This window comes from Podarcis cretensis, assembly GCF_951804945.1.
Source record: "Podarcis cretensis genome assembly, chromosome: 4".
Taxonomy (NCBI): Eukaryota; Metazoa; Chordata; class Lepidosauria; order Squamata; family Lacertidae; genus Podarcis; species Podarcis cretensis.
The window spans coordinates 37,827,421-37,841,601 of record NC_137173.1 but is presented as its reverse complement, the minus strand read 5'-3'; the positions used below and the strand labels follow the sequence as shown (position 1 = coordinate 37,841,601).

Sequence of the window (14,181 nt, the reverse complement as noted above, 5' to 3'; positions counted from 1 at the left end):
GAATGCCTTTTCCTTCAGTGCTATGGTTTGACACACATGCACATTTATGCAGATCTGATTAAATTACATTGAAATTAAATTGATTAAATGAAAATGCATGTTGGCTAGTCCATGCAGTTCCATTGATCCGAGTGACAGGATAGCATGTGTGAATGAGGGACTCCATACATGAAAATGACTGGGTCAAAGACAGGGGTGGAGTGGGATGTGGGAGCGTATAGAAGACACTGCTCAAGCAGCATCTCATTATTACAAGTGTTTATTTGCCTGCAACCCTAAGACCCCTAAAAGAAGCTTCACTCTTCACACATTTCTCACCAAGGACTCACTGAATGTGGTAAGCGAGTGTTGCCAGCCAACCTTCCCACCAACATCGTGGGAAGCGTCCCAGTGGGATGCTTAGGAATGGCTCTCAGTTACACAGACAGCCCAAGAGGTGTAGCCGTACCCCCCACAGAACGCTATTTCCCCCAACAATTCTTATCCAGAGTTTTTCAGAGCCAGCAGAATCAAGGCCACGGGAGCTTTGTTTTTTGAAAGTTCATTCATTCAATGGGATGAACAGGACTCTCTTGTGTCGTGATGTAAGAGCGATGTAAGAGCGAAGGCGTATGAATCGCCATGCTGAGAACAATATCCTGGGCACATGCTCCCCATCGTTTCTCTTCTTCTTACCATGCATCTTATAAGGCAGGGTGAAAATTAGCTTGATTAGCAGTTAATTACACTGACTCCTTGCTCATGGATGGCAGCCAAGGCAGGAGGAAGCCACATGCTCTTCAGTGCGATTGCTTCAGGCAGACATCTGGGTGCATTTCTCTGAATGTATCTGGACATCACATTGGTGTATGTCACTTTTCTTCCTCTCAGCTTGTGGTGTATTCTAACCTTGCTATCTCAGGCTAATTTTTTTAGCATTGGTTCACAGGGACGTTTGGCTCCGAACAGGGAATCAGATGATAGGACTTTTTCAGTTCCCCATTTCTACAGTTCTAAGGCTATCTGAGCCTTACATAATTTGCACCTTCCTATTTATGAGTTCCATGGCAATTTCTGCCGTCACGATAGATTGCGCATTTAGATTGTGCACGTCTGCACATTCAAATCTAAATGAGCATGCAAGTGTGAATGCTCGGCTGTTTCAAATGAGATGCACATTCCAATATGTTTCAATGAATCTCTATCTATGTACTAAGGTGTGTGTTATCTACTTATTTACATGTATTTTGAGTTTAATCAGGCCTGCTCTCATCTGCCATCCCCCCCGGACCTTTTTAATACAGTGGTACCTCGGATTAAGAACTTAATTTGTTCTGGAAGTCTGTTCTTAACCTGAAACTGTTCTTAACCTGAGGTAACACTTTAGCTAATGGGGCCTCCCGCTGCCGCCACGCGATTTCTGTTAACCCAAGGTACTATTTCTGGGTTAGCGGAGTCTGTAACCTGAAGTGTCTGTAACCCGAGGTACCACTGTACTGTATTTGCCTGTTCTGTAGGTCAGTGCTCTCTTTTTTTGCACTTATGCAACGTGGAGTTTTCTTAGACCCTTGACAAATAACTCCTTCTCCTCCTACTATTGGTAGCATAATTTATAACAGCATTGAAACCAGCACTCTTAGCCACATTTACCTTTATTTCTTTTCATTATGTCTGCTAATTTCCCCACACATTCTCTATTCCTCCTAAACTGCAGGTCTCAATTTTATATGAGAGGGAGAAGGCTAGCATAGCTTTCAGTACACATTATTTTAAGCATAAAGATTAAGACCATCTCTCACTGTGCAGAGGTCAAACTGTCAGACGTGCGCAAACTTGCATAATTACATCCATTCACCTTTCATTAATTCAGATATTATGTGACAAAACGTGCTGTCTCGAAGGAAGGATGAACCTTAACACAAGAAGATTCTGAAGTGGCCAAGTCTAACTGATGCTTGGAAATAAATTAGCAGATGTGCAGCACAGTGCTAGCAAATAAATTCAACTGTGTTTCGTGGGTCTTTGTGCCTGTAACCCATTGCTGGGAGAGGGGGGAATGCGCAGGAAAGTCCCACACCCCAACATCCCTTGGAACACAATAATTTCTTTGCAGACCTTCATGCATTTAGACCTGAACAGGGTTTCGAATTGTGTTTGGTTGAGTGTGCTTAGAAACCCTTTGCCTATGCACCCAGAGATACTGGGAGTGGAGCTTATATCTATGCCCATCGCCACATTTTAAATCCTCATGCATTCACGTGAACATGGGTGAATGGGTGGGAAAATCCAAATTTACATGCATGAGCATGCACACACATATTTTTTTTAAAGAACCTGATGCCAGAAAAAGAGATGGCACAATATTTCTGTTGAGCTCAGGTACTGAAATGCTTGTACTAGGAAGTGAGATTAAAGCGGGCCTAATAGCAAAAGAACATATGAAGGAAAACACCTGCCTGGATGCTGCCTGGCACATTTACATTGGTGGAAGTTCACAGTGTTTTTCGGTTGCAATTCTCACAGTTCCTAGCAATTGGCCATACTGGATGGCTGATTGGAGTTGAGTTCAACCATAACTAAATGCCCACAGGTTTCCCATTTCTGATTACAATACAAAGCTAAGAGCACCAATCTTGAGATAAACTAGCTTTCTATTCCATCCAGCATAGCCAACTGCTAGGAAATATGTGAACAGCATTTGGAGGGCCACATGTTCATCATCCTGGGTCAACAATGACTGGCAGTTTTCCACGGCTTTAGAGAGCACTTTTGCAGTCCAACTTAGAAAGACCAGGGACTGGCATGCAAAGTAAGCCCTCTCTCTCTGAACTACCTGTACAGCCATTCCCCTTCAAAATGACATGGAAATAAATGACAGCTGCTGATGGCCCTTCAATTTTGAAAGAGCTGAATCTGACTGTGAGGTTAACAATACACTGTTGACACAATATCATACAATGTGATGGAAAAGCTTTTGGTAAACCTTATGCTAAGTCGTCGGGCATAAATCAGAATACTGAACAGAGTGTTCAGACACATTTTTGCTCTTTACAGCCAACTGAATATCATCAATGATGGTATATTCTTTGCATGGAAAGAAAAAAATCAGTATTTGCAGCCAATTGAATTTTCCAGCTTTCTAGTATGTTAGTTGAGACATACTGGTTATCATGCTTCTCTATTGCAAAGTATAAATGAAAAAAGATGTAATGTTTAATCCTGCTAATCTTAATGGTGGTGTTATTTAAAATTCACTGTAAAAAAGAGTGGAGAAGCTAGAAGCATTTTTTGTAGTCCAATTCTAAAGATAAGTAAGGCTTTGACAACCTATCAAGTGACTACAGTGAAAGGAGCAACAGCAGCGGAGAGTGCTCATATGCTTTTCAGCTGCAACCTGATTATGAGGTTACTAGCAAATATGAAGTGTCCAGGGTGTCACTGATATAGCTGGCTTCCTGAGCGCTGTAGTTAAATCCCTTTATTCTGCTATGGTGATGCAAACCCAATACAGGCAGGGTTGTCCCAACACGGTAATTTGTGTCGCTGCTCACTATATGCTACATTCCAACTGGATGGCAGGGAAGGGGTTCTCTATGGAGGAGATGCTTAATAGCATGGTAGAGAAATGACCCTATGGTCTCCTTGGCTTCAGTACCTATTATTGGACACAAAGTATATATTTAAGAGGAAAACAGGATTTTTGAGAACGTTATGAAAAAGGGGGGGGGGGCTACCTTTTCAATGTTAGAATCCTATTTACATTGGAATTAATTTCATCTCAATAATATAAACATGTAGTAGAAGGAACTAAACCTTGTATTGATTAAGGTTCCAAAGGATTTGCGTGAAGTAGCCACTGGTTTCACCAATTCCTTGTTAAGCTTAGCATTTTTGTAACACAACACTTAATTTGAAATACCATGTTTGCAAACAGAACATGCATTTTTTTTAAAAAAAACAGAGTATTGTTTTGACAGTGAATCAGTCTCTAAGTCTGTCACATATTAAACACCAAGGCCTCTTTCCAGCTATATTTAGTTGTGATTGTCTTACCCTATTGCAGTGCCGTAGCTACAGGGGTGCTAGCCATGTTTTCTGCCCCATGTGAAGCCTCCAGAGGGGAGCCACTGAGGCTCCCAGCTTCTGTGTATATGTGTGTGTGTGTGTGTGTGTGTGTGTGTGCACAAATGTGCAGGGGGGATGCCAAACTGAGTCTTTGTCCTGCGTGATATAAAGCCTAGTTTTGCCCCTGCTCTATTGATATCAGCTTGGACTCCAGTGTCCTTCACAAACATGTTGAACTGCATTGGAAGACATTTGTCTATGAGACTGCAGACTGTGTGTGGATTCTGGAAACACATGGGTAAGGCCAATTGAATGAATATCTCCTATTCTCATTTCTAGCTGACTACTGATCCAGTGGGATAAACTCACTCCATGGGCCCAGATGATATGGTTAGAAAACACACACACACACACACACACACACACACACAGTAAGAAATGACTCTCATGACTCTCTCTCTGCATGTATACGTAAAGGGAATCATGACACATTCTCTCTGAGTCAGAGCCTACGCCAGTGATGTTGCATATCCAAGATTATAAAAAGCATTAACAGCTATATACTGTGTACCATAGATTTACAGCCAGAGGGTACAATCCCAAAAAATCTAGGTGTCCCTATATCCCATTGGAGTCACCTCTACATGAAAATTAAAATGATTTCAATTGGTCCTTGATGTACTAGGCACCCATTTTGTGGCCCAACATCACCTAAAAATAGAAAATATGCTTCCATCAATTACGGTATTTATAGCCATTCTGTTATGAAATGGAAGAACTTCTCAATATACACTAGAGAGCTGAAAATGCGAACATAAATGTGAACATATCTGAATTATTATTTTTTATTAAAGAATCATTTATTTTATTAAATAATAGCTTCATATTTGGTATCACAATGTTCTTTAGCATGGAATACACATGACTTAACATGTGTAATATTATATCTGCAGATCCACCTAGGTATAAAGCTTTACTAAGTTACTAAGTGCACTACACAAAAGCTAAGAATGCAGTAACTCTATTGTACCACTGGAGGGAATGCGTTTTACAAGGCATATTTTACATTGAAACTTCACAAAATATAAAACCAAGTTCTGGGTTAGAATCTAGTGGAATTATCTGCTAGTAGACTAGGGCAACCAAAAAGAAACATTCAGCAATGGCAAATATGGCCTGACTGATAAATCTAATAAGCAAAGGCCACAGAACCTCTCTAAGGAGATTATTAGACTTTTAGCCCACAATCCACAGATAGGCTTCCCCTGCACAAACCTCAGTGACATGTTGTGCAAGAAAACAATTGTGCCCATTTGTTAGATTCGTTACAATTTGGATACAAATTATTGAAAATAAGGGCAACAAGTTAATTTGACTTTTGGGTGTGATCTGGAAGGAAACTAAGTTACCACAATCCCTCTAGAGGGAGTTCTGGGACATTGCAAGAATGGCAGCAAGTGGAAAAATACTCATGGAATTGAACAGGACTTTTTATCTCCTGGGAAAGCTGCAAAAACGAAGTATTATTTTGTCTACAGAGGTCTCTACACTAAAGGAGACAATGGATTTATCTATTGAAGAAAGGAAGGGACTTGACGTAAGTTTGTGTTCCTGAACAAATAAAGCCTCTGTAGAGGAACTAGAAGTTTTTGAATTAGAAGGTTTTTGCAGCGGAACAGGAAAAGAAACCTGAGGAATAAAAACTGGACCAAGCTCGAAGTTGGAACATTTGGGACATCCAGACTTTAAAAGGATCAAGAAACAGAATTTGAGTTATACTCTTAAATATAGAGGTCTGGATGGAAGAAGAATGATCTTTTCTGAGAGTTTCTCTAAGATTGGGCTTTCTGAAATTAAAGACTACCAAAAAGACGGCAAAGTGGAATCGAGAAAGATTTAGATATGGACGTGGGATCTCCAGGCCGGCAGTAGACGGATGGATTTTGGGGATCGAAACCGGGAAAGGGGGGAGGGAGATTTGGAACCCAAAGGCTGTAAAATTATATCATTTTATTTTTTCTTGTTTTACTTTGTGTGATAAAAAAAGGGGGGAATTCGTGGAAGGGAACTGGGGTCGATCTTAGGGAAGTACAAAAAAATATAAAGAGAAATGGCTATACAAGATAAACTAAATTTGAATAATGGGCTAATTATAATTATAATAAGGTTTTAAAATTTGGGGTAAGAATTTGTGGAACTAATCTAATGGAAATGGAATACAAGAGGGGGGGGGGAGTCCTGGAAATATGTTAATGAAAGTAAGGTTTTAAATGTAAATTTTATCTTTCTCTTTTTTCTTTTTTATTCTGGAAATTTTAATAAATATCATTTAAAAAACAAAAACAAAAAACAACTGTGCCCATTTGAAAGGGAGGAGAGGGGCTTGTGCAAGCCCAGTTCCTGGTAGCTGTGCCCTATATATGAGAAGCCCAATCATGATAAGATGGTCTGGGTCCATGGAGAAAAAATAGGATATAAATTATAAAAATATGTAATTAAATAATGGCAGATATACAAGTGGGGCATTCCATCTGCACAATGGACTTCTGCTTTCGCAAACAGGGTAATCTACTATACTGGGTTGAGTAACCCTCTGGAGCAGATGGAGGCTGCTAGAGGAGGGGAAGAAAGGGAATCCCAATGCACCCGCTGGTGCAATGTTGGATCTCATCCACAAATAATGAAAAGAAAAATAAGTTGCTCCATATATGTGGTTTTAAAAGGGCAGATAAAATCTTTATTAAGAAAACACAGTACTGTTGTCCAAAAAACTTACTTAGAAAGGTAATACTTATTCCACCCCACCCCCCATTGTAAGTGGATGATGACTGCTTGACAAGCTACTCATCAGAAAACAATTATTTGGAACAACAGGGTTAAAGACTATCAGCCCATGTTTTACAATCCAGTGTGAACTGAAGCTCTTATTAATCTGTATTCAGAAGAACACAGTTCAATGCATCTGATTACCACATCACTTGCCTTTCTGGATCAAAGCATCACTATGCAAACTATTGCTTGCAACGCCCAGGAGCCAAGTGTTTTGTAAAAAAATAAAAATAAAATCAGAGACATTGTGGGAGCTCAACAATCAATAATGTTAAGAGCACATTTAAGAATAACAAACTGTAATCTTACTGAGGTTCAGCCACAACCAAGAAGCACGGACCTCTCTTATTGCCTTAGTTTGCAGCTGCCTTCTCACTGAAATGTCTTTATGTTTTGATATTTGCTGGTGCTGGTTTTGTATTTAAGCCAGGCAAAGAAAAAGAAAGGAAGGAAAGTATGACAGATTATTTAACCACTCTACGATTTAGCACCCTACCCAAAGAAACAAAATGAGCCATTTTCGTAATCTTTATATAGCTCGTATCAGTAAAGGGAACAATTAATGATCATTTCCCATGATAATAATCTCACACTGTGGACAGTGAAGAATGTCACAGAAGATTGCCCACTTGTGCCTGAGGAATTCTACAAGCAAAGAGGCCGTCCCATTACATTCAGTGAAAGACAAGCGCTCAGTGCAGCATACAATACTTCTGCAGACAGAGCATTTATCTTCTCATTGAAAAGAAAGTACTTGTGCATGATGTATTTGAAGCTGTTTTTTAAAAAAAAAAACACCTATCAATTTAGAGAAAAAAATTATACAAAAGCTACACTCATCGTGTAGCTCTGTTTATGAATAGTACGAGTACGGATAGCAATTTGAGATGTATGTTGTTCCCTCTATCAAACTGCTCTTCTTAGAAAATAAAACAGTGTGATCCAAAACAGATACCCACCAACTTGAAAAGACTGCATGAGGAATCTTGAAAACAAATGGAAGTCAACTGCAGTAGCCTTTAATAGAGGTAGCATTATTAGAATTAGTTGTAGAACAGAGTGCAGCTGAGAGGCATAAATACACAATAGTACAAGGCAAACCTGACAATCATTATAGTCTTTACCACATTTTTCCTTCAGAGATTAAGAAAATATATAACTCCCTCATGTGGCAATAATGCCCCCTTTTTTCTCTTTGATTAACCCAATTCCAAGGCTATTCCCTTCAGCACAAAAAAACAACACTTTTCTTGCAGTTCCTAAGCACGGAGCACATTTGAAAAATTGTTCTATTCTAATGCTTCACACTAAGGGTAGCTTCAACCAGCCCCCTCCCCCTTCTCAACCCCCACAGATAATCATTCACTGAGAATACAGTGCTACTCAGTTGTCTGAATGGGTTCAGTGTGCAATGGACAGTGATGCCACTATTGGATCAGAAAACTAAATTTTTATAGCCCGTTTCAAATTCAGTCAGTAGAAAACACACAGCAATTCCTTATCACTCCAGGCAACAATGTTGTGTTATAATCTCACTACATAGGGACCCCCAAAATCTGTAAAACGGGCTCTGCACAAGGAACGCCTGTGCTCTGCAAGCATGTAGATTTCCCCCAGTCCCAACAGTCCATGTGCAGTTCCAGCCCTTAACCAGAAACCTGCAGACAGCAGGATGTAGATGACATTTCGTTGCATTCATGGAGCCTATCCTTTTTCCAAGCACATGTTGCGTGCCAGGGACGACTCTCAGACCTATTCCTCTTGTGTGCCTCTGAGCAGAGACAACGACGTTTCTCTTTTTAAAAGATTGAATGGACCCTTTGGGATGCACCATTTTTAAAAACTGATAGGCATTTTCCCCCTGTGTATGTTCCCCTCGCTGTAGCGCAATATACAACTTGTACTGGTTTGCAGGTGAATATATGGAGCGAGCAGCTATCAAGTGACTAGCAGCTACATTTATGCTAGGTAAGCTGTTTAGAAAAAAGTAGCAAAAGTCACAGAGGCCAGTATATCTCTGCTGCCTTCACCACATCCACAACACTTTGTAAAACGGTTCTGAAAATCATTGACTGAACTGTAATCTGGACAGCGAGACAAAGAAAGAACTCCTTTGCTCATAGCTTTGGGATATTGTATTAGTAAAAAAGCATACTATATCTTCTTAAATAAATATATCCTATTTGTGGAATCACAGTACAATCCAGGGAAAAATACTGTCATAAGTACAACAGCATGATATAAGCTCCACAAGATTTTACATCAAATTTGGTCTTGTATCTGGAATACAACCTAATGGGAGAATCAAAATCAAATGTACATGTTAAATACTTTGCAGAACTCCCCTCCCCTCCCCCTGTAATACAGTACTAACACAATTACATGAAAATGACATTACAGTATCCTTCTCCCAGCTGATTCTATGCTTGCAGTATCAGCTTCTATGTATATACCTCAAAACTACATGAAATATCAAAGGTCACTAAATAAATAAACAAAAACAAAGAAAATGAGATAGTGCTAAATTTACACATTGAGAAATATATCCTCACTTCCATTAAGAAACCATAGAGGAGGGTAAGAATAATTTGTTTTATCTTATTTAAATTTTTTCTTGTAAAAAAGAAAGACATACACAGGTTCAAATCTAGAGAATATGGTTAAATGCATAAATACTGATAGCTTTTGCTAAGTTAGAATGGGCTTGATAAACTATAATACAATAGAATCAGAATAAACATGAAAGCAGAGAACATAATATTTTGGTTCATTTGAAATAATTAAGGTGCAACATTGCTGTCTCTAAATGAATTCATGGACATAAGTTGATGGGTGACATTGCTGGTATACGAAAATACATGCCACAATTCTTTTTTTTAAAAAAACAAAAACACAAAACAATGGAAATTTTTAAAAAACAAATAAACAATTAAACAGTACATTGTTGGTTTGAATTTTTCTGTGCTAACAAATTTTCTTTCTACCTGAAATTAGGGACACCCATTCTAACAAATTCAGCGCTACAGCAAATCTCTCTATTGAAATCAAAACATTATTCCGAGGGGGGGAAAGCCACAGGGCACCATCCAGCTGTAGATTCTCCTGCAAAAGCACCACTGAAATGACGGGAAACTGAAGAAAAACATGTACTGCTCATTCCAATGGGGTTTGTGCAAAGAGAACTTTGAAGTGGACTGCGCTTCGAATGGACTACAAAGCTTTGCAGGATTTCTGCTACTCTCAGTGCCTAACTGCTTAAAAATTAAGCATATCTACATAAAGGTTTATAAGCATCAGAAAACACTCCTTTTCAGTAAATTGACCCAAATCCAGTCCCTTGCCTAAGGGAAAGTTCATGAGGTTTAAGAAAGGAAGATAATCAAGGTATATTAATTCACATAGAAAAAAGCTAATTTTATGCATCTTTTATAAATGTACCATTCATATAAAGAAATATTTTAGGAACAATATTGAAATTTAAATGGCAGAAGGTGGTACTCCAGCAAAAATGCATCTATTCTAATGGGTTCAACAGAGTTTGTATGTTAGTACGACTGTCAAGATGAAGAGGCTGCACCGTAAGGTATTTGGATTTCAGCTACTTACAATGTTTTAAACCATAGCCAGTACATGGCCTGACATTCCCAAAGCCACCACAATATAAGTCCAAGAGTATGGCATGATGGCAGCATTTTGTTTTGTTAAAATAATTTAGAAAATGTTAACAAAATCAAGCTATTAAAATAGCACCACATGCTCCGGCAGCATGTGGAAGATTTTTCTACCTGAATTTTCTTAAAAAAAAGGAAAAAAAAGCATTTAACTGTCTCATTCCTGTTGAAGTTGCATTTTTCCTTCATCCAAGTCACCATTTGCATCTTTCAAGGAGTCTGTTTTTTGTTGTTGTTGTTGTTTTTACATGGGCTTGAAGTGACACTTTCCTTTTAAGTTGTCGTAATTTTTACAATGAGTATGATCTGTTTGATGTTGTTTCTGACACAGACACTGAAATACATGCATTGGTTACAACAATTAAAGGCTAAGCCAAGCAAATTTCAAGAGTCACTTTTCATATGGCTATTAAATCCAATTACAAAAAAATCCCAAAACACACATCCGTTATCAATTCTGTCAAGTATAAATTAAGAAAGCCTGATAAAATTGTGTAAACTCTCATCATTTAGAGACCTAATCAATAAAAAAGGGGTCTCGCTGAACTGAACACTATCAAAATCCCACCAGAGAGAAGAAGACTCATAGAAAATTATTGCTGGGGTCTGGTCAATAGCATTTGGTTAAGTCTTTGTGCTATGATGCAAAATATGCAGGGAAACATCTTGTGCTGTGGAAGAAGTACCCTGTGTTGAATGTATAACTTCATGTCAAATTCTAATAACAAATGAATATTTTGCTGCTAGGAACAATGTTGCCTCAATCCAGCCAGGGGCTATATGGATGAAGAAACAGGCTTCTATTTGTGTGTCCCTAGCTGGATGGGGCACAAACCAGTGTTGTGTGCACAGTTCCCTTTAATGATCCAACAGCTGGGCTGGGGGGCACTACCCCCAAAGCGAAAATCCTGCCAATCTGCTGTTGAACATCAAACAGCGAATTTGTGGGGCCAACTCTTGAGGGCTCTGTGCACACGCAGCCCTGATTGCTCCAGATGTGCCGTACTGGATCGTAGGCAACTGGTTAAAAGAGAAGTGGTTAAGAAACAGAAAGAAAAAAGTAAAGAAAGCTGGAATCTGCTCTGGCATGAGATGTGTGCATGGGAGTAAGTTAGAACATATAGAGTAAAGACAAGGATCATGAACTGGAAAGGGATCTGTCTGACAGCCTAAATTTAGGAACATTATTTCTCAATCATCACTCACTTACACAACACTCAGCACTTAGCTATCCCAAACTATCATTGGCACTTACATACAACCAATGAAGCCAATTTAGACTGTGCATAGTATTTATGACAATTCCAGTGTCTGTAAAATGTATAATATGTTCATCAGTGTGCATGTCAATTGAAAATTCCCCCGCCCTGCCCCAAAGAGTGAAGTAATACTAAGGTCACTTCTGAACAACATATTAATAGTATTTTTTTTCCTGTTTCACTGCTTTAGTTCCCACATAGTCATTTTAGACCTCTATCCAAAAATAAATGAATCCTCCAAGGCTTGAAAGACAAATCAGTAATCTGCAGAATTGTTCTTCTCAATATGCCAAACCTTTGTTTCAAATCATCCTCATTATTCTATGCTTAATTAAAAAAAAAAAAACCCCAAGCAAAATAAAGTCTGTCAACATTTTTTTGCCAATAAACTCTACCATCCTGGTGGCAAATACAAAAAAGTGCAGAACTTATGGGCCATAGGGCCGCGCATACGCCACTAACAATGGTACGCTTGCCCCACGCTTTCTTGAATTCTCCAAACAGGTTCTTAAATTCACTCTAAAATATATAAATGTAGGCATAACCTATTATATAAACCATCTCCGAACTGAAATCTTCATGTACAAAAAGGACTAAGAATATCTAGTAACTAGTGCAGTGCGTCAGTTTCTCCCCCTTTCCTCTTCTGTATTTTTTTTCTTTTAGAGTAACTAGTTATTATATGAAACTATTTTCCATATTCTGGTTGATAAAACAGATGCTGTGTGAGCTACAGTAAAGTCTGCCCTCTTCCATGTAACTATGTATTTACCACTTTAAAAACCTTCAATAGAAAGCAAAGCTCCAGGATCTTTTCATTTCTGTTGCTTAATAGAGAAAAAAACAACAACACCCTTGTAGCAGATTCTTGTGCCCCAAACCGGAGGGGACCTGACCCAAGCTATAAGCGAAATCTGTGCTACCCTGAACACAAACCACTCATTTTCAGTCTATGGGTTCCTCCATCACATGGACTGACTAGCATCCGTTGGTAAAGACAAGGCTAGGATATTAGGTAAAGCACAACGTTTTACAATAGGGTAGAGTTTCACTGGTCAGCGCAGGAAATAAGCACTGGAGCCTGAGACATTTCTTTTGGCTGTCCATCACATGGGAGAGGCGCCGTTCTCTGATTTCTGCAAAGGAAGAACAGATGGAATGTCAACCCAGAATTAATTTGCAAAATTACGTTTCCAAGCCCATGCAGTAGCCTCTAGTCCCTAAATCCATCTTGATACCTACTTTGCTTTCCCTAGCTACCGACCGCTTTCTGGCCTTCTTGATCCTCCATTTCTACTTTAGTATGTGCCTCTCCAAACTCTTTTGGACTATACACCTGCTTCTGGCCCACTTTGACTAACAGCCAGCTTCTCCCCAAGCCCTGGTTCCTAGACCCTTGTCAAAGCCTGACAGATTTATTAATATCTCCTTTAAGGAATCTTTGCATTCTCAATGCTGCTTAAAACCTTAAAAATGCAAACATTTCATTTGGCTAGCAAAGATCACACGTGCTTGGGAATTATAAAGACAATCTCTTCCACTGACTAGGAATCAGGATCCTCAGTGCTCATTATATTTTGAAGTAAGTTTAATTAAAAAACGAGGAAAGTGCAGTGTTCAGGTGACCTTTGTTCCTGTTCTGTATCACAATCTTACTTTGCATCTGCCTTCTTTCCTTTTAACCTGAGGGATCTGAACTTGACATGCTGTGTCCTGGACATACACACCAACTTTAATTCCTGAATGCATATTCCAAATTTCACTCTGCTGTCTCAGGGTTTGAGAGAGTTAACGCATTACAAACCAACAAGCAGTAGCAAATGGAATGCTGAATGGTCAAATGAATACAAAGGCCTCACTGAAAGCTTGGTCAATAAACACAGCTCCCATCGTGCTCGCTAGTAAAGCGGATTGCTTGAGAGCCTTACTATGGAAATGTATTTTGTATTATCTCTTTCTGTCTCTCTCTTTTCCTCCATAAAACAGTTGCAGGAGTCATGCTGAGGTCTGAATTTCAAACAAAATTATGCTGCAAACCTACACACCAAATTTCATTAAGATATCTCTCTGTTCAAGGGAGATATTGTTCCGACTGTGCACATGAACTTCTGTTCTGATATCTCTGTCTTGAAAGCAGCTTTGCACAATATATTTTGAATTTCCCTGCTTCTTTAGAAAATGAGTATGCAGTTTGAGTTGGTTTTTGAACTTGGCACACAGAAACTGTGGCTTAAAACCCCCCATTACATACTAGCCTGGTTTCTTGCTATGAACAAATTATGCTAAACAGTCAAGCGAGACTAAAGGGTTCACCTACAAATAAGGGGGGGGGGTCAAAGATGACTGTGGGTTGTATCCAATGCAGCACTTGCCTACCT

General features: G+C 39.1%; 1 protein-coding gene and 1 long non-coding RNA gene across 10 annotated transcripts in view; one reads left to right on the top strand and one right to left on the bottom strand.

Annotated features, from left to right (window-relative positions):
- Nucleotides 1–2,016: 2,016 nt before the first annotated feature.
- LOC307215299 lies at nt 2,017–12,151 on the top strand. Its single transcript, XR_013838441.1, has 2 exons — nt 2,017–5,368; nt 6,419–12,151. It is a non-coding gene; the product is annotated as an uncharacterized lncRNA (long non-coding RNA).
- The window catches only part of BBX (BBX high mobility group box domain containing), a 124,800-nt gene continuing 118,489 nt past the window's right edge, over nt 7,871–14,181 (bottom strand). For all 9 annotated transcript variants that reach the window (XM_079974367.1, XM_079974371.1, XM_079974369.1 and 6 more), the window contains one exon: nt 7,871–12,939. In XM_079974367.1, the coding sequence (XP_079830493.1) occupies nt 12,852–12,939 (88 nt within the window). In that variant the 3' untranslated portion in view covers nt 7,871–12,851. The remainder of the gene's footprint in view (nt 12,940–14,181) is intronic.